Source organism: Nipponia nippon, unplaced genomic scaffold, assembly GCF_047370975.1.
Source record: "Nipponia nippon isolate SJK-2023a ecotype South Korea unplaced genomic scaffold, ASM4737097v1 scaffold_15, whole genome shotgun sequence".
Classification (NCBI taxonomy): Eukaryota; Metazoa; Chordata; class Aves; order Pelecaniformes; family Threskiornithidae; genus Nipponia; species Nipponia nippon.
This window is the reverse complement of record NW_028262331.1, coordinates 1980200-2007500: the sequence shown is the minus strand read 5'-3', so window position 1 is coordinate 2007500 and position 27301 is coordinate 1980200. Positions and strand designations below refer to the sequence as shown.

The 27301-nt window shown below is 41.9% G+C and overlaps 1 protein-coding gene across 5 annotated transcripts in view; it reads left to right on the top strand.

Moving 5' to 3' along the window:
• The window catches only part of AUTS2 (activator of transcription and developmental regulator AUTS2), a 791277-nt gene that overhangs the window by 536642 nt on the left and 227334 nt on the right, over positions 1-27301 (top strand). For all 5 annotated transcript variants that reach the window (XM_087751981.1, XM_087751984.1, XM_087751982.1 and 2 more), the window contains one exon: positions 12304-12333. In XM_087751981.1, coding sequence (XP_087608107.1) covers positions 12304-12333 — 30 coding nt within the window. The remainder of the gene's footprint in view (positions 1-12303; positions 12334-27301) is intronic.

Genomic DNA, 27301 nt, shown 5'->3' with positions numbered 1-27301 from the left:
TAGAGGGAGCCTCCACCTCTCTAAAACGTCCCTTGTGAAATTCCAGGGCGCTGTATTCATGGAGAGCATCTCTGGAGAAAGCAATGAATTTCTGTGCTCTACCTAATCTGTCTCAAACTGTACAGCACAGGCTGAGCAATTTAAAGCTCCTTTATGTACGCGGTACAAGGTGCACGTGGTTTTCTGGGATCGTGCAGACAGAAATCCAGTGTGGATTTTTGCCTGTGGGATAGCAGTGACCACAAAGATCAGAGACGTGAAGCGTCTGCTCCTTCGAGGCCCCCCACGGCTCCCCATATTCCCAGACAGACCTGTTTTGTAAGATGCATCTCCTTCTATTTCAGTATCTCCCTTTCTTGACAAAAGGTTTAATGGGAAGTCCTGTGTTTTACATTCAGGATGTCTCCTGGCCCTTCCATGGGGTTCCCCTTTGGAAGAGATAATTTCTAACAGTGTGAAGTCTCAGTACCGTTGCAGCTGAAAAAGGAACATACGGGCAGTCTTAGCGACACTCAGCGCTGTGTTAGCTACAGCCCTGCTTAAACACAGTTGTTGCTGGCAAAACTCTTGCATTTTCCAAGACTCGCCTGGAAAAGGATAATTTTTCTGAACACTGTGCTAAAAGCCAGCTATTCAAAGCAATACCTTCCCTTGGCTGTGCCAGGTAATTTGCCACTGCTGATAACAGTCATGGAGTCTGCGATATCATTTATGATACAGGAGTTTTTATCACCTTACTCTGGTGGTAGGTTAATGCAGCAGTGAAAAAAACCCCAAACATCTTTCTTATATCCCTGCCAGGAGCGCATTGGTAGTAAACAGTGAATATTTATACATGAAAATGGCTCCTGAAAGAGAGGTTGAGTCTTATCTGAAGCTCCCGTCTTTCAACCATACAGTTGAGCGCTGTGAGTCCCAAGTTTTTTACACTACAATGCTGCAGAAGGCAGTGTCGGAGTAATAGCTTTTGTCAAACGAGAGGAGGCACACCCGGGTTTAGGAGGGATTACAAGAGGTCCTCAGGAAGAGAGAGCTGGAGGAGCCCAGCCTGGCGAGCCACTGAGAAGTAACCCGTAACTGTGTGGGCTGTTTGGACACGCCGAGGTACCCCTTCTGCCACTGTTCGTGAAGGGGGAAGCCCCAGCGGCCGATGCTCCGTTGGGCAGCGTCCCCCCGACTGTGAGTGTTTTTACCTTTTCCCAGCCACGCCATGAATAACAAATGGTTGAGTCCAGCTGATAAATCAGGGATATACAATTATGCTTACTTCTAAATAGAGAAATGCAACTCCTGTTTTAAATTCAATTATTATAATTGCAGCATTCTGAAAAAAAAAAAAAAAAAAAAAAGCATTCATTTCCTAGTAAGAGATTACAGATTCCAAATTACAGCATCGCATATGTCAAAACAGGAAATTTGAGGCAGGCAGGCCAAAGTGTGCCATTGTCTTTACAATTTATATTTACTTGCTGTAGATTCAGAATAATCCTTCTCTTCCCTCAGGTCTAGCACAGACAATTTATAAATTGTACAAAAATGATAAAGGCAGCAATAAATAATAATAATAATAATAATAATAATATATAACAACTGTGCGAGTGATGAATTATAAAACAGAGTGGAAAAGGGAATGAAACCACAGCACAGAAGCCAGTTTACAGGGCTGAGTACACAGGCTGAGTTATTTTTCTGGCATTATGACAATGAGGAACATTTACGGGAGTTTGCAAACAGCTTACAACACAAATCATTTTGTTTCAGGTTATATTTATAGGGCTTAGTTAAGAGTTTTTTAGTATCCATTAAAATCCAATGTTCAGAGCTTTATAGCTCAGCTGTTAAGGTCTTATCCCTAAGGATCAATTGTTTTGGGTTGTTTGGGGAATTATTATTATTATTATTTATACAATTCAGTTTAAATTGCTTAGCCTAATGTAAAGATACAGAGCTCAAAAGCTAGAGAGTTCTTATTGTTTGGGAAAGAAGAGAAGAGGTGGCTTTTTATTCTTTATTTTTTGTTTCAGATATTATTTCTACAACTATTTTATCTTACAAATCAATTGAATCTCTTTTCATGTGTGTTTCCGTAGCCATTTTGTGCTCAGAGTTGCTGCAGCTTGTAAAAGAGAACAACCCGTGTGCAATGTTATCGATATTGTATTGCTACTGCTTTGTGTGCGTTTCTGTAATTTAAAATAAAAATAATTTTCAGTTGAAATTATATCATTTGCTATAGGTCATGCCATTTAGTAGGTGGAAGATGAGATCTATATTGAAAATAGGCATGATGTGTCTAGGGCCTGATGCAAGTCTTCATGCTTTCTTCTTCTTCTTTTCTTCTATCTACTAAGACCAAAATTCTCTAAGAAAAATGCCCTATTATCCTGCACCCATTATAAACACATATAGTGAAAAGTAGCCAAATCCTAAGGAGCATGCCATTTAATAGCCCAAGTAGATGAAAAGTAGAGGGTTGACAGAAGAAGAGACTAAATGACTTGCCTGAGGTGATAGTGATAGCCAGTGATAGAGGTGGATCTTCTGAGCCCTAGCCCAAAGCTCTCACTTCTCCGTCGTGTCGCTTTTCAACCTACAGCGAAGTATTTTTGGTGAGAGGTGAGTCAGATCCAAGGAGGATTGCTGGATCACTACCAGTTTGATAGAGACGAGGGTTAAGAACCTGACACGTAGGGAAAAGGTCAAATAAGATATCTGATAGTTGTGTTTCATAAACAAACATAGGTGCATTTGAACCAAATGAACTGTGTATCTTGAGAGAGAATATTTTAAATTCTTAAAATGCACTTATCTGTGGAATTAATGCAGCGGCTGTTCTTATTTAAATCCTCTTCCATTGTATCAAGCTTCCTTTGTGGCAGTATTTCCTAGCTGTTTCTTGTTTAATTCTAAATATTCATGACATTAATTCTATTTAAGTCCTATGCTGTTATCTGAGACAAAATGTCAACATTTTTATGACAAACTACTGCCTCCATTGCATACAGTGGAGTCCCCAAGGAACCTGTTTGTTGTGGCTGACTATCAATCTCTGATTGAAAACCTGATTGACACCAATAAAAGCCTGGTAGTTCTCATTTCCCCATTTAAAATGATCCAAACAGCTCAATAGCCATCCGAGATCTATAGAGTGTTTTTAGGCTGTACATAATTCATCATCTCAATTATTGTGCTTTTTTAATGTCTAATTTTGGAGTATCAGAACTTTTCCATCAGGTCAATAGAACATTCAGTTACTCTCTTTTTGCCTTTTCTCTTATGTTGCAATCATACAGGACCCCAGGTTCCTTTTGGGCCCTGGAGAAGCATCTTTTCATCCTCTGTGCTTCCTGCCGCAACCCTTTTTGTGGTTTATTCTTTTCACTTTTTACTTGCTGTATGTTCATAGTAAGCTCTGGACCGTCCAAGATATGTAACGCTCAGTTACGTGCAGAAGAAAACAAGTTGTTGCCTCCAACCTATTGATTCTTTTTTCAAAGTTAACTCAACCCTCACTTAGTTTTTTGTCTTGTAATTTCTATTTCTGGCAGAGATGAAGAAAGAGGAAGAAACTCTCAGACCCCAGACTGCGAATGTAAAGCTGAGAGTAAAAAAAATGTTTAAGGGGAGTTCTCTGTGAGATCCTGAGGTCAAAATTTGGCCATCTGGCAGTTAGGAATAGACATGTGTGAAGGCATGCCAGGCACCTGCTGAAGGCAGATCTGCAATAGCAAAGTCTTCAAAGGTTTGCTTGCTGCTTCTCAGCCATTGCTTGGTTTTCATTTGTAGCTTCTGTTATCGAGCACAATTTCTAAATGAGGATGGTTGCTTCACTTTAAGGACGTACAAATGACTTGCCCTCACCTGTCAAGCATGATCCTTGTATTTTACCAGGCCCATTATGAACGCAATCTTTCTGTCGAAAATTTGCATACCTCCTTTCTTGAAAAGTAATGACAGCAATTTCTTTCCCTCCGCTCACTTTCTGAGTGTCTCATTTAACAGCACCTGTGAAACCGACAGGCGCAGAGATGAGAAGTGAAAGAGAGCAGTTGATTAAATCATCATCAAGTCGGGCCTCAGAAAGTCAATTCTGCTTCCCGTCTGCAATGATATCCTTTTATCTTAAAGTAATGAGCTATGGCACTTTTGCATCGGGTAATGCGATAAGTTCTATTAGCATGTTCCATTTGCTTCACAAGCAAGGGCAAGTCATTTCAGCAAGCTCATATCACTGCAATCAAAGCAATTGGCTTCACAGGCAGAGAAGAAAGAGGAAAGGCTGAGGGTGATTTTTATGGATCACAACACAGTGGAAAAAATAGATTCTTGTATTATTTTAACCCATAACATGCTTTGCTTCTTGTCCATCAGGATATTTTGATTTTATTAGCCTGTAAGTACCTGGAAGATTCAAATTGCAAACTGAACTCCTGAGCTAAGATCAGGAGTTCTGAAAAATAGGAATCTTTTCTTATACAGATACAGTGGCTAATGCACTATTAGGCACTGACTTCATTAAACACTGATTAGTTTAAGTCTTCGCTATTGACTTAGTCCACCAGCATAAATGCACGTTTTTATTATTATTTAATATTATTTATTTTTTGAACCCTGACAAAGTACTCATCAGTTGAGAGGATGCTAAAAATGACATTACACACTGCAAATTGTCGTCATCCGTTGAGAGGATGCTAAAAATAACATTATGTGCTGCAGATTGTCTACAGCCAGGAAGGCAGGTAAGGAGGCAGCAAATGTACGTTCAGAGTCCCAGAGGCAAAGGCATGTAGCCATTTTTTTCCCATAGAGTATTGAGGAACTGAGGCAGGGAGTTCATCCTCGTACTGCAAAAGAGAATGACTTCCTGAAATGAAGATTCGGTTGTGCACGTGGCCAGCCGCTGCCTGGTGCCCAGCTAGTCGAGAGGAATTTGGATGCCTGACTTGCAGCAGGCACTTTCTGAAGATGCTGAGCTGAGTAACTCGTGGCATCGTTAGCTTTCTAACGGTACATCTGGAAAGCCCATTTAATCTTCCGCTGACATTGGTGGGAGCATCGTCCTGTTTTTTGGGCATGGCTGGATTGGGCCGTAAGCACTTGTGGGATCATTGAGCAATGACACCATAAGGCAGCCATCGGCAGTGATAACTGGGGGAAAGAAGTCGCACTTTTCCAAGAACTGCAGTAACTTACCAGTCTCAGCTCAGTTTCCAGGGAGCAAAGGAAAATGTGTTTCTTACAGGGCTGGTTTCTCTTCACCCTTCTCTGGGGCTGTGCCTGGAGGTGCCCGAGAATGTCGGTGGCGTGTTTCCCTTGGGTGAAACCGAGCCCGGGGCAGAGAGCCAGGACAGAGGGCTCCAGCTCTGTCCCTGGCAGCCCTCAGGCAGGCTTTGCGCTCCTGCGGGCCCTGCTGCCTCCCCAGCCTTGCACAGCCTCTCTCATTCACACATAGCTACGAGCCTTCCCCTTCAAGCGATATCCCTGGGAACACAGGGATTGACACAACAGAATCAAACCTCAAAATAGGACTCATGTTTAGCTGTCTTTCTGGACTGAAATCCCCCTTTGCTTTACAAGTGGGCTCACTGTGGTCTACCAGGAGTGTGTGTACCACCCACCGGTTGCCAAGGATATATACACTTCCTATATAAATATAAGGTGCAAGATCTTTATCATGGATAGTAACGTAATCTGGTGTTTTCATTTTAACATTCAAAATATAATTCTCTTCTTTCTTATCAAACCATTGTTTTGTTGATGGTAGATCTAGAAGGAGGCACTTACTATGTCGTTTTGCTGTCTAAAATAATCGTAAAAGTCCTGGGAGTGAGGAATTAAAAAGAGTTATAGCTGAAAGTGGTTCTAAGTTCTGAATATTTTTCCTGTAAGGGGCCAAGATAACTTTAAATGTCCAGGACTGATACATTTCACCTGAAGTGAAGTAGTTTGGATAAAATGGAATTCAGATTAGAGGTCAACATAGCAATCTTTTGTCCAGACTAAGGTAATTTGTGTAAAATGGGACTTTTCTGTGAATAATCTGTCATTTTAGCTTTTGAGAAAGCAGACCTTAAACTTCTCAGACCATCTCTGTTTCAGAGTCATTCCTTACAGTGAATCACTGTGGATAATGGTGAAGAATTGCTAAGCAGACTGTGATGTTAACCAATTTGCGAGATGCTATATATAAGATTCCTTGGCAAGGAGCTCCATGCTGAATGCTACTCACAGGCAAAGTAAGAGATAGGAAAGCAAAAAGTGAAATTTTTGCTTTTAGTTTCTTTGTGACTCTGCCTGTCTCCATTTCATCAATTAGAAAATTGCCCATTTATTCCCTGTCTGTGTCTCCTTTCATCTGGGAGATGTTTTTTTCTCCCTTTTTCTTGGAAGCAAAGGTCTAATTGTATAGCTAAAATATCATCTTTGGCCTTTCCGGGGCTGTCGGTTTGTCATTGGTGGATAGATGGACAAGAATATTGTAAATGTCAGTGTGAACATGGCTGAGGTCTGGGTTTTCCCTCATTTTCTTCAGATTTCTTTTCAGCAGACAGATGAGTAGAATCACTTTGTTCAGCACTGGCGTTTCAGCAGCACTGACTCCTTTGGTGGCAATGATAAATGGATCCAAGATATGAAATAGCTGTTCCAGCAAAGTCCATTGAGCAGAATAGAGAACAATGCCCTCCTCAATGTCATTGTACGTGATATATTCAATGATTGCCACTTTTTGCACAAGAATGTGTTCAATCAGCAAGGTACATAGGAATCCATAGTGTTGCTTCAGCCTGAACGAGCTGGTGAGGTGGCACAGACCTTTACTCGGCTTGATTTGGACCAGACTCTCTCAAGCTATTAAAATGGGCTCAAATTATAGCTTTAACCTCATAGGGTGTCTGGTTTTTGAAATGTGGCATTGGGATCAGTCTCATTCTGCGGGTGCCGTGGGAGACGTGCTGTGCATTTTAACTTGCGCTCCCTCCAGCTGGGGCAGGGGATTTGGGAGGTACAACTAATCTTTAACCCAATCCTCAGTTTTCCTTTTCTCCTACAAAAGACAGCAGCAATTAAACCTCAAATGGGAATCAAAAAGTTCTTTTTCTGTTTCTCGCTGCAGTTATATGTGTGCATACTCCATATTGCAGGGAATGCATCTTACGCTTTCGCAGCCTGGACTGGTTGCGAAAGTTTAGAAGGTTTAAGCTGGGGCAGAAAGAAGAGCTTTCTTTTTTGTTGGTACAAAGACTTTACTAATTTGTGTTTTCCCTCCTCACCTTGGGTTGATTTTAGGAGCAACTGTTCGAATTTTGACTGCAGCACACGTATGAAAATGCAAGCTTGTGGGTTACTGGTTCTGATTAGTGCTTTGAGCATGAAGTTGCAGAAATACTGCCAAATGAAGCTTGGACACTTGGCACGTGTGTGTCAAGTAACGTGGTGGCTGGTAGCCTGCGTGCTTTCGTTATTAAGGGTGTTTGAACAGTTTAAATGATAACTACGGCCAGTTTGAGCAAGTCATTGTTGGTCTGGTCTCATTATTGCCCCTGATTATATAGAAATTAGGGGTAACCTTAATGTTTCTATATGTCCCCTAAGAATTTTATCTGTGGAGCTAGTTTTGAGCGAGCTTTATACAGCCCTTGCTTTGGATTTGGTTTGGAGTGCTGTAGGTCCTTTGGGAAAACCGTTAGAGTCTCTTCTGCCCAGTACAAGACTTTCAAAAGCGTAAAATAGCCATTTCAAAGGCTCCTTCCTCTGAGGAGCCTGTCAGGCTGTGGTTCGAAAAGACCTCACAGGATTTTGTGCCACGCTCGTTTGAAAATTTGGCCGTACGTGGGAGCTGTGGGTGCTCAGCAGTTTTGCTAATCCAGCTTTCATTTCAGTGCCTAAATGAGAGCTAAGGGCTGGTTGGTTGGGTGGGTTTTTGATAATGTAGGCCAGCTTTTGGAAATTTGGCTCTGGACTCTTCTCAAGCCTGGCCCTGGGTGACAGCGTGGAGATAGTAAGTGCCTTGAGCCTGAGAATCAGAGAAAGAAGCCTCTGTTTGTTCAGGTGTAAAATGGGTCTGCAGCCTCCTTGTCCTGATTTGTCACATTATCACCCGCAGCTTCCAGTGAAGCTAGTGGCAGTTATCCAAAAATCAGGTCATGCTACCTCTGAATGATATTATGGATTCCCAGTTATCTACAGAATATCGTGATGCAGCGTATGCTCAGAGCCATGATTTCCTGAAACAAGACATGGGAGAACACAGAAAAATTATCTTTTTGTAATAGGCACAAAATACTGAAACTCGGCCCAAAGCAGAAGGCCAGTACAAAGCATTTGCATCACTTCAGTTCCAAAACAGTCTGGTGCTCTGAGAATCACAAAGCACTTAAATGATTTTACTTTTTTTCTATGGCCATCGGAGGTAGAGAAATGCTAGAGTAATTGAGCAAGCAATACAGACTCAAGTCTTCAAATTGACCAGTAATTCTGGATAATCAACTTCACGGTTGTCAGCTTTGGTTTCCAAGACCTGTTCTCCAGAATTGGTTAGCAGTAAGCCTGCAGAAGATAGAAACGCCTTGTGCTTTAGCACCTCTGGGAAGAAAATGCATCCAAAAATGTAAATGAGCACAGCAGAGCAAGGGCCACTGGGGAATGTGTGTGCAAGTGCAATACCTGGAGTGCCTAAACAGCAAAGCAGACGCAGGCATAGGAAGAGCGTACAGTTGCTCCAATGCAGTTTCCAGCCTGAGCAGCAAACCTCGTCCCCTCTTCTGCAAGTCTTTTTGGAGTTACCCCTGCACATAAATTGTCTGATTCTTTCCATGAACCAAAGGAAATCCACGTATTTAACCCTCAGGGAAAATTAGTTTACAGTGGCTATGCAAAACCTGCACGTGTAATGTGTATGCCCGCACACAAACACACGTGTATACCCACTGAACGTGCGTATCACCCCAATGCAGTGCATGAAGCCCTTTCCTCCTGTTCCCTCCTTTTCTTCTTTCCTACTGCTTGTCCGTAAAATTCTGCTGTTGGAACAGGACAGCGCTGCTGGACGGTGGGTCTCCTTCCCTCGCACCCCACCAACAAAACCTCTTTATGAGTGAAATAGATGCCTTGTATGTGCAAGACTCCTGGCATTTTACAGAGCGTATCTGGAGCCAGGCTAGGCAAACGTTAGGAGCTGTTTGCTGAGTGCATTTATTGCCTTTGCATAATTTATGAGCTGGAGGGGTTTGACCATCATTCGTCTCTGCCAGAGGCTGGCACCGAGGGCTCTGGAGGATGGAGCTGTAAATTGGATGGTGCGCTCCTGCTGAGCTCACAGCAAAGTCCTCGGGTCAGTATGGGAATTTAATACCAGGAATGGAACTGTTTTCTCAGAGTGCCATGTGGGCCTCTGTGCAGCAGAGGCTTTTTTGGCAGCCACAGTGACTGGCCAAATCGCGAAGCTGTCAGTCACTGGGCATGTTGTGAAGGGAGCCTGAGCATTTTTAATCGGCTTGGCATCCGTGCTGCTTCCATAATGGACACCAGTAGGTCTCAGTCCTTCGCCATATGCTTAACTCTGGAGACAAGGTGCTTCTGGGTATAGCAGTAATTATTTGATGTGGAATTAAGCAGACCTTGAAATTAGAACTGGACTGTCGGAAAGCAGGAGGCTTAACACTTTGATGGAAATAACTTCCCACCGACATCGCTCTGTGCACCTTCTCTGCAGATTCAGTCGGATGCGGGTAACTGTTTTGCTGGCAAATTCAGATGTCACTGCTGGCAAGTACTCTTCTCCCCAAGTACCTCCACACTGCAGAAAACACAAAACCCTGAGCTCTTTCCAAGCTTATGAGTCAGGAAAAACTTAATCCACAGCGGAGGAGAGATTCCTTAAACCAGACAAAAAATGGTGGGGGAAGGAGAGGCTGCAAAGCGCTGTGACCACAGCTGGGTCACAGGAGACGTGCGCGTGTGCCCCAGCAGCGGGCGCGGACGGCACGTTAAAACCCTCTGAACCCTGCTGCTAAAAGGGAATCATTCTTGCCTGCTTATATATCCACTTTTTACCCCCTTTCTTTTTCCTTTTGGATTCAGGTGTTGCAGTCAGAACTTGTATTGGAGTTTGTCTGGAGCATGGGCAGGGGACACAAACAAATGGAGCAATTGGTTCTGAGCTCCCTGTTTTGAAACATATGTGTCACACATGATAATGCATCCTAACACGTAGAGCACGCAATGCAGGCACCCCAGAACCGCTGGGCCCTCCTGGCTGTAACCAAGCAGTGGAAGAAAGTGCTGTAGCCCAAAAAGCTGAATCTTTCCGACAGCTGTAAAATAGAGATAGTAAATAGGAATTCTTTGCGACACACTGTGATTTTCACGGATGAAAATTCATGCACGTGTTTGCTTTTTCGTAAATGTAGGGCCTTGCTTTGCGGACATACTTACCTCATACCACAATCTCATACATGTAGTCACGCTGAAGTCAAAATGCATAGTATTTACAGGATAAGGGTGTAAGTAGTTTATATAAATACCATACTGTTCTAGAAATGCGCAATTTTCCTTTTGTCGGGTAAGTACGCTCTCTTCATTAACTTGATCATATTATGAGGGTTTCAAATTTCAAGCTAAAACTGTCTCCTGTATTCATGTTCCATCTTGTTTGACTGTTACCAGAGTATTTAGGTGCAACTGCTGCTATATAAATCATATCAGTTATTAAACAAATTTCACTTTAATTTCTGTTTGGAATTGTCTGAAAGCAGATTGTAATTTTACCTGATTTTTGCTTCATTTTAAATTATTTGAAAGATACCTAGAAATAGTTCTTAGCTTTAATTTGTTAATATGTAGCTCATTGGTGTGGGGAAGGCACCTTTTCACCCCCTGTACCGATGAAGACGAGGAAAAAGCCAGTGAAACAGAAAAGTTATAATTAAAGAACACGCAGAAGATGACTTGATTTGTGCAAATCAAATACATACATTCATGGGTGTATTTGGCTATGTCTGTTCGCATTCCACTGTATAGTTAACCTTTGGAATTCACAAAGTATAAATAATTTCAATGCGATTTGATTGTCTTACAAAAATACTCAAAGATGCATTAAACAGGATACAAATACATAAAGGGCTTAACTGACTGCTGTAATGACGTGACACAAGCAGCTAGTCCTTGATTTAGGAAAGCCTGGTTCTCCTGTTTGATGAGCTTATGCTTTCCTTCAAAACGTGTGCCGTTAGATCTGCAGAGGTATGAGTTCATCCTTGAATGATATGGACGATTTAGTCCTCTAGAATCTAAAACTGGAGTTTAAAAACCAAAACAGAAGGAGGTATTTTCCTCATTCTGCTGCTGTGGAGGTAGCCAAGTGTGACAACTCCATAGTTACCCAGAATTAGCTGGACTGAATCAAATCTGTGTCTAAGAAAGAAGCAGCAAGGTGCGACTCAGTTGCATGGTCCTTATAGCCCTATTTCCAGCACAGCTTTTGTACTGCTAGCAAATGTAAATGTGTTTTGGGTTTCTGATGCTTATCTGTACTGAAGCGTGATTCATCTAGTCCTGTTGTATTTCTACAATAGTAAAAGTTATTAAAAAATGGAGCAGTGGCACTTGATAAATAGCAAGACCCACTAGTGTTACTGTTCAGCGTTTTATAGCATTATAAGTGTTTGCTGTGATACCTGGGCTGCTCTTGAATTATAGAGAACCTCAATGAATCAATTAATTTCGCATGTTCTTGCTTCCGCTCTGATTTCTGAGTTCTTTCGTACAGCAGCGGTAAGCAAAGACATAGATTGAACTCTCCAAGTGGTCCTGGAGTAAAATGGTAGCCTTGTAGATGCCTCTCTTCTAGACAGGCAAACCTAAGCCATTTCCATACCCTCCTATCTGAGAAGCCTTTGAAGCCAATTTATTGGCAGGCAGTATGAGGAATACTGTCCATCAGTAGTAAACAAAGCAGCCCTCTAATCCTGTTTTTCTTCTTTCCCGATACAGTTTTGGAGTCTAAATGTGCTCATGCACCATCAGGTCCTGTCCACGTGAATTCAACTAACGGAGGGCATTGCAAATGGCTTTTGTTGTTGTCAGTGCAATTTTTGTCATAATTTAAACATATAAATGTATTGTCTTCAACAACAGTGTGGGGGAACGTTCCCTCCTGTACAGTAATTGAGCTTTTTCCTAAAGGTACCAGACTTGATGCCACAGGGTTTATGAGTGTTTCAGCCATCTTGTTCATAGAAATCTTTCAATTTTTTGCTGTAGCAAGTTTCTCTTACCTGTTCTTTTCTCCTTTTTGTGTTTCAGTGTGACAGCGACAGTGATCAAGAAGAAAAGGTAAGAAAAGGAATCAGTATGGGAGCAAAAATAATTTGTTGGATTTGTGGGATTCACTTATTGCTATTATTCTGTTATTTATTCAGAGTTGCTTTTTGGATTGATCTAAAGAATCTCTATACAAAGAAAATACTTTGTTTCCTTTAATTTAATTTTGGAATAGACCTCCTAGGAAAGAGAATTGTAATGAATATTTTGGAGGCTATACAATTCCTCTTCAAGCATATTGATGCCACGGTTTGTGTGGGTTGTTTATGAACACCAGTCTCAATACCAACCCTTTCTGTGGCTACATTTTCCCTTGGGAAGTTCTAACAGCAACCAAATATGTTTGTAACCCTTGCATTTGCACTTTTTGACAGTTATTTAACCCCTGTTATCGCCTGTTTTGCTTCTCTGCAGGCAAGGGTCTTCAAACTCAAATTGAAGTGTTATGGTTGATATATATATATCTGGATTTTTAGAAACAACATTTGGAAACTGTACATTAAGTCAAGTGACACAACTTGCTGACAATAATCTCAGTAACTGGGTTTCTAAGTGGAAAAAGGGAAGAATGTCATGCTGAAAAAGTGTCAGGCACTGATCTCTAACGCTGTTTATTGTTTAGAAGGCTAATAGTAATGAAGAACTAGTATTCACACTGATGCACATTTTTATGTCTTATTTTATGTTGTGAGCAGACTAACATCTACCTTTCTTCTTTGGCAAAAATGAAATACTCATTGCATAAACACTGGTCTAATTTCTTTATTTCCAGGTTGGATTTTGTGATTTTCATTTGTACGTTGAGCCTTAAGGGATGTTTTGATAATGTAATCACTTTCGCCTCTTCTTTCGCTGGATAAATTGGGGGCTGGAAGTTGGGGGAGGGTAAAATAATGCCAGAAAATGTCGTTCATATAATAACATTGAATTGTTTAGAGTTTCGTGAGTGGTTCTGTTAACTAGCTCCAAGTCAAGCCAAGAAGAAGAGAGATGACCATGCTGGTATGCATCTTATACAACAGAAAAGAAAAAATAAGTTGTAAAATCCACCTTTCATGAATTTAATCGGTTTTCTACAGGATTTTGTAGCAGGAAGCTAAGGAAATTTTCAAACCGCTCTGTATGAAACCACCAAAGCTTTGCCCTTCAGCTTTTTCAGTAATTTCCCAAGTAGAGATTTTTTTCCTCATGTTTCTTAATAATTTGCTAACTACGTTAAACCACCACTGTTTACTTTGAACTGCAGTGATTTCCCTTTCATAAGGGAACTAATCACTGGAGTTAATCAGTGTGACAACAGAAAGGGGAGGTTTTGTTGGGTTTTTGCACAGAATATTAACCTGCACTTCTAGATATGAATTTTTAATGCATTACCATTACATTCCATCCTCTGAAGTGATTATTCATTTTCAGGATGTTCCTTATGCAGTGGAAGATGATAAACTGAATTTCAGCTCCTATGTTTATGGCACCCAGAACTAGAAGTGTGATTTCCTGCCACTGCTACATTTCGGGAGCCAAACCTCTGCCGGTTTCACAGTATTTTTCCCTTACAGCGCTCCTATACAAAAAGGCCGAGAGGCAGCTTTTTGGGATGGTGGTGGTGTGCTGGTTCAGGATAGTTTCTGCGGCACAATACAAGAGAGACTCGAGATTGTACCTCATACAGAATATCCCAGTACTTGTGTGGGAAGGATTTAAAATCCAGATGTGTATTTCATCTCTGCGATCTATATTTTGTCTTCCCCCCTAATGAAATGAGATTAAGTGCAGATCCAAATATCCCTGATAACTTAGTGCTTTTCAAATCCCAGAACCAGACCCAGCTTTGAGTTTTATAGCTCTGGCCCAATTCTAAAAGACAACAGCTAACCCTGGTGTATTTATTCAGCCTGTGCTGGCAGCTTAGGCAAAGATCTAAAGGCCTTGTTCTGCTGTTAATTTGAATTCAGCATATGTAGCCTGTTATAAAATGCGAGACATCATCATTTGAGCAGGTCAAGCATATTCAGATGAAGACAAATGGTGCTTATTTGATTTTCTTAAAATCAGGAAATGAAAAAAGTGCTCTCTGGAGAAATCATGTTCTGCCTGACTTAGATGATAGACCAAGGCATGTACCCCAGATAAGAACAGGCGCTCGTCTTGCGGTTTTTATCTCTGAAGGACGGTCGGGACTGTCAGCTCGCTGACATGTGCATTATCCATGTCATTTTAAACAAAGTGACCTGTAGAAAAGTGCACTCTGCCGTGACATGATAATGGGCTGTTGGATGACAGGTAAAGTACACACTATAAAGGAGGCTGTGCGTTATTCCTTTGTTTAACTGACAAGTAGAAACTTCTTTTCTTCAGACAGGCAGGATCTTTTAGATCTCTTTCAATAGGACCCAGAAGATTTTTGAATTCCTGCTTTAAATAAAATAACATTTTCAGGACCAAAAATTCCTATGAGCAACACGTGTTGGGAGAAGCGAGGGTGCCAGACCTCTGTGCAAGAGGTTGATCGTTTCGTAAATAGTGCTCAGCATCCTCAGTTTCCATTAATAACCATAGGAGCTGAGGGTACTCAGCAGGATTAGAAGTTTTAAGATCCTTGACCCAAATGTCTTATGTCATGATGAGGGTATTAGCCTCCAACTGTGGAGCGGTTCTAGTAGCGAATTGTCAGATTGCTCTTGGTTGGTCCTAGGTCAGTGTGTTTTGAGGATTGTGGAGTTATTCTCCTCCCACCAGAAACCTCTTTGCCTGAAATGTTTCTGGAAAGAGGAGATCTACTTTTCTTCAGGACTATCTTGCAGGTTTTGATATCCTGAAATATACAGAATATATGGTATATTGCTGCAGATGAATTCTGTACTTGGTGTTCGGAAAATGGAAAGGAAACAATTTTGCTTCATTTGGGATTTTGAGGGTAAACCCACACTTATCCTTCAGTGTGCCTGGGAAATAAGAGATCCGCAAGACGTAGAAGTAATGCAAGGCAGGTACGTATTTCTACTGGAATAAATAAGACCTGGAATCTGGAAAGATAGACCAGTGCCTTTGAATAAAAAATGGCAGATCAGTGTGATGAAAGGTGTGTGACGGATCGAGGTGGCTGAGAGACGAGTCGGTTCAAGCATGACCACAGTGAAGCGGGAGAGCGCAGGAAGGAGCAGGACCTGGGAAGCTGAGGAGCAGATGAATAGTGAGTGGTGACAGAGCAGGAAAAGTCATGTCTCCTAGGCTGCTAGTATTATTTTTCCCCCACTTGAATATGTATCTGTCTGGCTGTGTAAATCATTGTTGATATCTGATCTCTATTAGGTGATGGCTGTGCCTCCAATACATCTTCCCTAGCCTTTAATTGGGAGCCGACAGACAGTCACTTTCTGTCTATGTCTGCCCTCAAATGAGACATTTCTCCAGAGGTTTCTCTGGAAGAAGAAACAAGGATATTTAATTGAAAAATGCTGCAGCCCCTGCTTAGCAGTACCGTGGCTAAGGCTGTGTCAGCATCTCAATTTTAAATGCCATGTTTTGGGTGGATAATTCATCTATTTATATAGATTCATGCTCCTTCATTCCAGTTTGGCACACAGTACTGGACCGGAGCTTTCAAAGTAGCCATTTTGCTCTCCTGGTGCTAAAAAACCTGAAGAGGTAGCACGTATGTCTGTGGAGGGAGAGTATATTTGGAGGACTTGCATCAGAATGTGAAGCACTAATTCTTAGAGAGATGTCATTTTCCATCCTGGGATCCTTTCAGCAAATGCCGCTGGGATTTCTTACTAAATCAGAAAAAAGTATGGATCCCAGGGGAACTCAGATTTTCTCCATTAAAAAGTCTGTCAGTCTTACTCTTTGAGCAGGTCTCCAGAGCTGATAATCTAAAATTAGGGCAAGCTATTGCACAGCTGACAAATTTAAGTGCAACTGTATTATCTTCTGATATCTAGATACAATCTTTAAAATTATACCCATGGTAATTAGTATAATATTAAAAACATAAGTGCAAGTGCATAGTTCGTCTTCTGGAAGTAAAAGGAAGTCCTGTTTTGAAAAGATGTACAAACAGCTTTGATAAGGAAGTCAAGTGCTAAAGATGAAGTAAGGAGTAAGACCCTGCTTTCTTTGCCATCTCTACCATTTCCTCTCACCACTCTGTTTAATTAGACTGATTTTAAAATTAAGGCTCCATCTGAGGCACTTTAGTGATTTTTCACTTCTTAGCAGAATATTTCATTGATCAAGGGGAACTGCTTTGCACTGTGCAGAGTTGTTACTTATGCCTGATTCAAGAGGAGAAGAGGCCTGCTTCTTGCTTGAATCCTACCCAACTTTGATAGGATGTACAGCTTAAAAAAATTACTGCGATTGATGACTTAATTCTGTGTATATCTTAGTGGTACCCAATCAGTTCTCTCTTGATGAGGCCCTTGAATCCCATTAAACCGTGTTCTTCCCGGGCCCAGCAGCGGCTGGCTCGTCACAGCTACAGCTCAAGCACTGCCGGGTGTTCCTGCTGAAACGGCTGTGCTTCGGGTGGACTTCGTGTGGGAAGTAAAGGGAGGAAGGGGGTTGGTCAAACCAGGGGCTACATTTGCAAGGCGTTGGCATGTGGTCGTAGGGGAAGAGTAACAAAGCTCTCCCCAGCTTGGGAGGGGAGTAGGACAGGTGGATGTTGTGCTTGCTTAAGAAGCCTGTGCTGGTGGGAGCGTGTTGCTTGTGAGGCTTCATTATTTTTCTCTTTGAAGAGAAAAATCATGTGCCATTGAAAGCACCATGAGAGCTGAAGAATGATATTTCTTGCATCAGAATGTTTTTAATGATAATGCTAATACATTTGATTGCATATAAAACAGCTACAAACCAAAGATTAGGGCATGGAAAATATAAACCGCTGTGGTATGCTCAGATAAAAGGAATGGTTATTTGTGTACATGTATCCACGCGCAAAAGCATTCACATGTGCACCCTGTGTGTGTTTCTGAAGTGCTTTTGGACAAGTATTTTGTGTATGGCCTTTGGAGAGAGATTTTGGAGGAGTATTTTGGCAGATGTGTGTCGCCCAGTTCAGTATGTAGACTGTATTTCAGTGTTTGGTAGTTAAATACCCACACATACAAGTGTTTATATATTTGTGTGCCTGTGTGCAGTTGTGTGTAGTTTGCTTTCCAATGTGCTTCTGGCTATGTTAAAAAACCCTGCGATTTTTAGCCCAGCTTTACAAACTCAACTGGTTTAGGTAATTATAAATACTCTGATACATTTAAGGTAAGAGGAACTTGGAATGGGCCTACTTGAAACCGTGTCTTTCAGTACCACTGAGTAAATGCAAGGTTCGTGGGTCATGAACTTCAGAAGTCATTCCCTCCCTGCCCTCCAGATCTGAAGTGTCCTGCTTCGTTGTGTCTCTGCCAAATAAACAGAGCACTGTTTTCAGCTGTGCTGGCGCACGTGTCCGTGCTGCTCCGGTGTTCCCTTTCCTCCAAAACGTGTGCGGGGCACAGCCAATTGTCCTTTCTTCGGAAACAGTAAGAACCCGAAGCAACCCCACCGTAAACTGTGCTAGAAAACATAACACCAAGGTAAATAGCTGCTCTGCACAGGGCTGCCTTCTGTATGTTCTGTTGCTGGAAGTAAAAGCTCGATCATAAATGGATTAAATGGTGATGAAATTGCTTTGTGCCATCTTGTATATTACAGACCACTGCGTTTATAGGCGGGTGCAGTTCACTCTCATGTGGGCAGTTGCATCACTTTGGGATTTCTTAGCAGGATGCTTGGAAACAAAACTGGGGGCGGGGGGTGTGTGTGTGGTATTTTTTTCCCCTCCCTCCTGGGGAAGGAGGAGTTTGGGTAGCACTCGAAAGAGAGGTGTCCACCTGGATGGTGCCAGAGCCGTAGCAGACAGATAGCTGGGAGCCATCTAAAAGTGTATATCGCTGCCACAGTCATAATAGCTGTATTCTTCTAACTGTCTGTAAACTCAGCCAGGGTTTCAGTCTGGTGTCTGTGCACTGCTGGAGTATAAATAACAAATTATAATTTTCCTGATCTGGAAAATTCTGGTCATCGAGGGAACTCTCAGCATTTATTGAGCTATTGAAAGAAGGGCATACCATCAGAGTTGATTTTCTCTTCCTGCTCTCTACGCTCTTCAACTTGAGGTGCAGGTATATGAAGACTGGGGTGGATTCTAGAGGAAAACCTCAAAATATAAAGTGTGTCGTCTCCAGTGTAGTAAGAAAGCTGGAGAAATAAGTGTGTAGCCTCAGGTTGTACGAGATGTTCCTTGGGACTCCTAGCCAGGGAGTAGAAGTGGTATAGCTAGAGGAAGCCACTAGAAAGGGAGCTCTGGTGGGGTTGCAAGGTCCTGAGGTCCAGGAAGAGGGATTGACTGCAATACGGAGGTGGACTTCTATGTGGGAGCGCCGGGAGAGGGTCGTGGTGGGAGCCTTCTCTCCCCAGACTGGACCTCCCTGGGCTAGGGAGGTTTTGCATGGAAGGTTATGGCTGGTAGAAAAATGCTGAGTAGTCGTCAGGCCCATTCAACCCTCTCCTGAAAGGGCAAAAGGATTATTTGCAATAATACGACGGAGCTGAATTCTTGAAAAAACTCCTTGGATGGTGGGTACCAGCGTGTTTAGCAAACAAGGCTCCATGGGGAAACAGTGGCTGAGAACCCAATTTTAAGCAATTACTTCAGGTCATGGGATACTGGTATCTTACTGTTTGCCATGTATTTATTTTGGCTAAGGATAGGATTAGAGAAATAGTTTCTCAGTATTATTCTTAAAACTGTTTCTGCAAAGCCAGGATGTTTCCCATCAGTGCGACTTATACTGCGTATTTGTACAGGTGTTGTCTTTTTAACTCTGGAAAACGCAGCACCTTAAACTTGCCCCAAGGGTGGCAGATCACCCAGACTTTATATGCTAGCAACGCTCAGGCAATCATGAAGTATTTCTTACTGTTTAAGGCCCATTAGGAGAAAAGATAAGGATCCTTTTTATACATTTGATGTGCCACATAGAGGGTCCCTACAGCTAGAGTGGTAATAAAATCGGAGCCAAGCATGTTTGTTGTAAAAGATTATGCATTTGCCACTAAGGGGAGCGAACATGTTGTTTACAGGCGTGGGTACGTGCTCTCCGGGCTGGCTGTGCCACAGCGCTTTCAGCCCATGGTTTGTCCTGTCCTTTATCACCTTTGTCACTCGGCAGCATGTTGTCATAGGTAACGTATCACTCCTCGCTCCCCCTACCCTCTCCCCCTTCCCCCGCCCGGCTCCCCTTTCCTTTTTTTTGTACCCATTTCGTGTAGAAAATTTGTATTTACTTTGGGAGTGTAATTTGTTCCTCATGGATAATGTGACCCTTAGCGGAGCTGGATCATGGGTTAGTTGAAGTGATATTTTCCGCTAATGGTAGTCGTACATCATTGCTGTCAGCTCGGGTTAGGAGGCAAGCACATTACAGCTCCATTTTACCTCTGCAGGCATCTGGGATTATTTGCCATAACTGAGTATGACATGACCGCACTACAGAGTGCATTAAAATTTTACTAGCTTCTCAGGCAAGTTCCTTGGCTCCAGCCTGCCTTCAGGCAGGTGTAATGATGGATACCTCTAAGGTCCTGACTTCCTGCACCAAGGATACTCAATGTCAATGGCCCAAACAGGTTTTGCTCTCCCCGGGGCTTTAGACCATCTTCTGGCAGCCGAGTAAACAATCAAGAATGGAAGCGCAGGGAGGCTGGCGTGGATGCCCCCGAACGCTCCTCCTAGGGTATGTGGTGCTTTGAAAGTTCGGGCGCTGTCACATCGGTATCTTAAAATACTGCTCAACCATCGGGTTTTAAAAAATATCATTTGCAAGCTGTCTTATGTGGATAAAAATAAAATCATTGTATGAAAATCAGAATTAATAGCAAAAACATCCAGGAACGTGGAGTATTAAATTATATGTGAGTTTTAAATGTAGGTGTGTAACAGGCATGTCCCATGGTAATATGCAAATACACCGAATGTTGATGTTGTATTTGTACGTTCACGTTGCATTCTCTTTTATGCTTTATGCATATATAGAATCATAGAATCATAGAATCATAGAATCGTTTAGGTTGGAAAAGACCTTTACGATCATAGAGTCCAACCGTTAACCCAGCACTGCCAAGTCCACCCCTAAACCATGTCCCTAAGCACCACATGCGGGGTGCAGATTCATGTAGACAACTCTAGCAGTACATACCTGTATTTGTTATTTTAAATTTTTATTATTTTTGTGTCAGCAATTACTGTTCTCGTATAGGATCTTAGAATATCAGCTGTGGCATATATAGATGTATATTATTTTGCAGCATGTGTTTTTATGTATACACGTGCATACTATGAAAATAATATACATTATTTTCATTGAACATATCTGTTTATATAGATGTACATTATTTGCAACATGTCTGTTTATGTATATTGACATTCAAAATTAGAGGTATAGCTATACAGAGAAATGTGTATTAAGGAAACTTAGGGGAGAGATTAAATTGAATATGGTAGTGGTTTTAAATGCTTCCTGAAAAAGCGTAATATATACCCCGAGATAATTTTATTGCAGCCTCCTAGTGGTTTTATAAATATCTACAATACACGTATGCGCTGCCCACAAGCTCTCCTCCCCGCAGCAGCGCTAATATCTATAATACTTTCAGGCAAAAAGGTGCATAATTATATAGAGTATTTCTGTAAGGTAGGTAGGTGTTGTGTGTGTTTGAAATCCTAGAAGTTGTTCTCTTCTGTCCTCATTTTGTGTGAATTAGCAGATGGAGGAAGAATGAAAAAAACCTTGGTTTTGTTTGTTTAGCTTTTTTGTTTTGTCTTTTGAAGTGTTTAATTGCATTTATATTTACAGTGAGGTGAGATAAAGTGATAGGGTTTATCAACTCATACGGTTCTCAGTAGAAGATTGTCTGGGTTCAAAGTATCCCTGCCTGCCCATCTTTCCGTGTGAAATCATGCCGGCCGAGGTGCACTCTGCTTTTTCTGTTGTTTCATCTAGGGCAGAGTTTTGGGACATGATACTGGTTTAGACAACTGGATTTTTTATTTTTTTTTTTGGTATAATGCATTCCTGGCGATAAATCTCCCTATCTTTATTGCAAAACTTAGTGCCAAACTTTACTGGGCCCAAGACTTTTATCTGTGTATAGATTGTAGGATTTGATTCTCTGTAGGGGAGGAGAGAGGAAGAAGAGATTAAAGATTAAAGCTGCTGATGTGCTTAGTGCTATACAAGAAACAGAAGAGACAGTTTCAGACATCTCTAAGGATAACATGCAAATTCCTAAAGCCTTCCCAGAAGCTTAGATCACAATAAGACAGACATTCCAAGTGAGAGAGAGTTTTGCTAGTTCACATTTTAGTGTCACATCTTTTTTTTGTATGTAGCAAAACTTTTATCAGAGTAGTTCCGTGAAGGTTGTTAGAGTACGTGGGAACGCCAGGCAACGTTTCATTTTCAGGGTGCCACCGATGCGGAAGGAAAATCACAGTATAGTTTTCTGATCTCGCATGTAACTAGAGTTGTAATTTCAAGTCGGTGAAGAAATAGGTGTGTGTCTGCGTGCGCACACATCGTGTGTGCGCACACGCTCTCTGTCTCTGAAGTCCAGCCTTTGGAAAAAAGTTATCCTGGGTCACGTGGGTTTTAAATTTAATTTAGAGTGTTTCAACTGAGATGCTTTCTTAAGAAATCTACAGGGTATGCCCTATTTTGCACAAGGTGTCTGTAAACCTTCCACACAAAAATAAGATTAGATATCCTGAAAGGAAATCTATGTACTGAAGCATGCTGGCACGTTTCTCGTGATCAATATACCCATATATATAAATATTTGTTGATTAGATATATGCTTTATACCTGTATTTGGGAGTAGGTATTAATCAGCGTGCACGTACGGTATGTGCGCATGGAGACAGACAGAAATTCAATCTGTGGATCTTGGAGTTTGGCCATGTCCAAACATACCTAGATTATAAAAAGTGTTTCTTTAAGGACTATATGTTACTATATGTTAGTCAAGTATAATATTCATATACACTTTATACTATTGAATAACATCTGTTTTTCATAACAAATCAGGTTTTATAATCATGTATGAGGCATGCTCCCCATTCCTGAATGTCTGTTCTCACATTTCCTTGAACAGAAAAAAAGTCTTAGGCTTGAGAACTGAGAAGGTGAGACATTTCTTTGGAGGTTTCTTTAGAAAGAGAAGAAAAAAAATTATATATCGAAGTTATGGTAATTATTTAATGTTTTTAAGAGTCCTGGAGGCCACAACACATGTAACCGTCTCAGGTTTCTCACAAACATATCCAAGGACAGGCTGAAAACAAGGAGACAGGAAATTAAATGCATGCACCAATGAATTGAGAAGGATTCCAGCAAGTACCGCTTTGGTTTTCTGCATATTTCTCTCCATCTGGCTCAGCACTAATAAGGGTATTGTGGACTTGGAAGTGGTAGAATACAGCTACTGTGTATCTTGGATTCCGGAAATTCCCCAAACAGGGTGGAAGTGAAGAGAATAACACGTGGTTTGAATTAGGGCTGGGCCTACAGGTACTGGCAGAGTAGGGATCTTTCTGGACCTTCATCTTTCTGTTAATCCAGTGCAGGTTTTGCATAACCTCTTCCTCCCTCTTCCCTCACAGTACCCACAGACAAGATAATGCCTTCCCTGGAAGTCTGGTTGCCTGCACCTTGCTATGTCACCCGCAAATGAACCCCTGGTTTCTTTGTTAGAAGGATAAGCCACCAGTGCAAGACCTCGGGTTATCTGCTTCGCATAGAGATGTTCTGAGAGTCAAGGAGATGTAGTTTTAAGAAAAGCGGATGAGCAAACACTGAGCGTGTTATAAATGCGTGACAGGAATGGAGTGCCGTACTTAGCTGGTGTATTGGTAGGTAGCTCCACATAGGTGGTGTGAGCGCCTCTGAAGGACGCCGCACCTGCAAAGAGGAAAAGGTCAAAACCATATTTAAGTTCTGACTGGCCGGGTTCTCTCAGGTTCTCAAATGACGCCCAGCATGAGCTGGCTGCTGGCCTCCGCACTGAGAGCTGCTGGTGGGAGGTGAGAAATGTGGAAGAAATAGCTTAAGGTGAACCTGACATGCTCTGCTTTGAAAATGAGAGGCAAATTGTGTGCGTTAACCCTTGAAAGCCTTTCTCTGAACTCTGTTGAAAGTCTGGATTCGCTTCCAGGCATTACAGAGATGCCCGCTTTGTAATTTCCATCTAGTAGGAAGCACCAGGATGACCTCTGTGTCTTTAAAAATTGCCTGGACTTTCTAATTCATGCCAATATCTCCTCTTAAAATGCAGCACTGAATTTCTGGGCTTCGCAGGCCGTCTCAGCATCGCATTTAAGCTGACTCTGGACAGTCAGACAATATTAAACAAGGTTGTTCATTCATAACAAAAGCATCCTAATTGAGTTACATTATTACATTAACTGTAGCAATCAGATTGAACCAAATCACTGAACGATAATGTCATTTTCCAGAGTATCATTTGTAGAAACCAGTTGTGCTGTAAGATGCAATAACTTACTTAATCCTGTAGAGTTTATGGTGACTTATGTGTCATATCCAATTCCTTACTTTCAAAGAAAACCGAGCAGTTAATGCATGGCTGTGGATGGCCACCGATTGATGAATTTATAGAGGAACATTTAGCAGATCCTAGACAAACTGAAGAATGAGTGATAGTCTATAATAATCTCGGATAAAGGGGCTGTTCTAGGAACAGGTAAGACATGCAAGTTTTTCAAATTGTTAACTTCTGGCAACACGTTGGTGGTACTGTTCGTTTAGGGGGTTGATAGATGGCTGCTTTATTGGCTCTGAGTTGCCCATTCAGTACAAATTCTCAGCCAGAGACTGGGAAAGAGGATAGAGAATTTTGGACTGTACGTGCCAAATGTTTACAAGTAACCTCATTTGAAAAACTTAGTTTCTGTCGGCGTTTTTATGTGCCACCAGGATTTTGGGGGGGAATTCTTGTTGCTAATGCATTTACAGTTTTTTGTCTTGTTTTGTTTTGCGAAATCTTGACGGCTGCAGGGAGGAGAGGCGGGGTGTCTGCTAGTTTAGAGGACAGGACAGGGTCAGCCCCAGGCGGCTATAACTGGGGAGGCACGCATCCCTTCGGTGAGTGCCGTGGGGAGGGGAGCGCTGAAGACGATTCAGCCTCCCCAGTTAATGCATTTCTGTCTTCCGTCCCCTGGCCTGCTTTCTTGCTGGCATGCACAAATCATTTAAACTCTCAATAACTCAGTTTCTCTCTCTTAGACATTTATATGACCTCAGTACAGCATGTGAGCGTGTGGCCCTCACCTCTGTAATGATCTCTGGTGTATAATACCTTGCGGCTGCAGCCACCGAGGACGTCCGTCACAGCGCGAGGGGTGTTCTGTCGTCTCAGATGTGTGCCCTGTCGAGGCCATCCTGCTTTTGAGTTTACCTATTCACAGGAACTAAGAGGCTTGGCTAATTTTCTGTAAAACACTTAGAGTTCCTCCACTTGAAGGAGCTGAAGAGGTAGGAAGTATTACCATCGCTGCCTGAATGGAGCCACTTCTCTTTGTTATGTTGCCAGGGTCGCTTTGATTGATGGTGTCAGCGCACCGTGATAAAGCAGACGGGCTGCAGGCTGAATAAGATCAGTTTTAGAGGGCATTGCAAGGGTGTTAAGTCAAGGCTGCTGTTTTTAATATGGTAGAAATCCATCGTATCTTTTACTCCCAGGAAAATACAAACATGCTGAAGATGGATGTTTGTACTTGTCATATGTCATCAAAAATGCAATGCAAGAGAGGCTCCATCACGACTTCTGTACAATCGCTACGGCGCTTTTGTTTCTCTTTCCTGGTCCAAGAATAACAGCAGCTCTGAACTTACTCGTTACATGGGCTTTGTTTGGGGTTCCGTTTCAGTATAAACATCAGGTTCAAGAGGGAAGGCTTTCTGCAACTGAAGCCTGAAATCCAAATGATGTTTTATTATTTTTGTATTGTTGTTTCTGTACAGCAGCTCTCAGAAAACCCTTCCACGTTGGATTCTTATTGACCTGTGCACGGTACAGACAGAGAGAGAGAAACCATCCTTGTCTCCCAAATCTTTTGATATAAACAAAAGAGATTGGGTGAATTGGAGGGGAAATTAAATACAACAAAATGAAATCATTCATGTCAGTAGCAGATCTAGGAAACACAGATCTCCCAGATCCCATGACTCCCATTCGAAATTTTGTTTCATTTTGTTTTTTCTTAGTTTAGTGACTCCTAATGGTGATTTGTGCATTGCTTATGAACCAGGGGACCTTGGAGCAGCCTGCGGATGGTTTGTGGAGCATCGCTGCCCTTGAGTGCCAATGGGACAGGTTGTGTAAGGGGCTTGGTGTTCCCCAGGCTATTTTGAAGGTCGGTAGTGGCCCATTGTTCCAGAGATCTTTAGGATCCTCTGACGCCACTTGCTGTCGTCCCCAACAAGTATTTTCTGAAGTTGAAATTGAGGAATGCACTGTGGGAACTGTCAGGTTTGCTGCTTAAAGCATCTCTCAGGCCTGCTCAGACGGCAGTACAGTGTTCCTTGTCCTGCACGTGAACCTGCCAGAGCTCAGTAAGATGAGTGCCATTTAGGATTTACTCTACTAAATGCTGCTCTGTCTGTAGCATTGTTTCACATTTCATTTGGTGTGAGGGATGCCTGAATCTGCGATTCTTGGTCGCGTCCTGGCCCAGTATGTGATTTCTGGGGGCCTTGTGGTGTGAAAATGAGAGGTGACCACTTTTGCACTGTGCATCTCTGGGTTTTTAGGTGGCGTGACAACTGTGACGCTTTCTGAGTTTCTCTGCGCATGATTTATATGCACGGTAACAAAATACTTATTTAAATTAATGATTGTCTTGAAGTAATTTAATGCTTGTTTTTGTTAATGGGAAACCTGACTAAAGAGCTTTCAGTTAGCTGCTTTAGCAAACCATTACAAACTCCCTGCTACTTCCTGTGATAACATTCATAACAGAATGAACTCACTGGCTACTAACGCAGATGCTGTATGTAATTCAGTATAAATTTTATTCTAGTTTACCATTAGTTAGTGTCCGCTTATTCTAAGGTGGTAAATGACACCAAGCACCCTGATTTCAAAAATCAATTGGAAATAGGAGTGACTCTGTCCACAGATGCTAGGAAAAATGTTTAGAGCTAGTAAAAAAAGCTTGAATATCTCTCAGAGATGGCAACCAAAGCTTAGGAAAAGAACTGGACAAGAAGAACCACTCAGCTGTTTAAAGGTCTGGGAGCTCCATCCGTTTCAAGAGGGAGTTGCGCTTCACGGTAGCTCAGAATGGACCGCAGCGCTATAGGGGACACATTTACAGCAGTGTTTCTTTATGTATTTCTTTACAGACAGACATTACACGTGCTGTTTTCCTTTCTAGATTTAGGGGTGATGATTTTGCGTTGTTTGGGCTGTGCTGTGGAGTGGATTGCACTGTTGTAGAAAAGCAGAAAAGCTGATGCTTTGGGCTTCTAGGACAGGTAGAAAGAGCAGCGTGAGTTCCTTGACTCCATGAAAAGCAGACTGAGGAGGCTTAACTGAGCAGTTTTTATGGGTTTTTTCCAATAGAAAAGAATGTCTGAAGTTGAAAATGCTTTTACCCTGCTCTTTTTCATGTGGAAATGGCACATTTTTCTGCAAGTTCATTCTTATTCATAAGAATATTTTCTGTATATAAATTCACTAAGGTTTAGTCAAAACTTCCCATAACCATATTGCTCAATACATAATCTGTTTACTACAGTATTTGCCATACCAGGTAAATACATTAAATAAAAATACATAGAGTACATAGAAACATACATAGAAAATACATAGAAAATTCAACAGATGAGCAAGAGCCGAGTCATGCTTTAGTAATGTGTTAAGG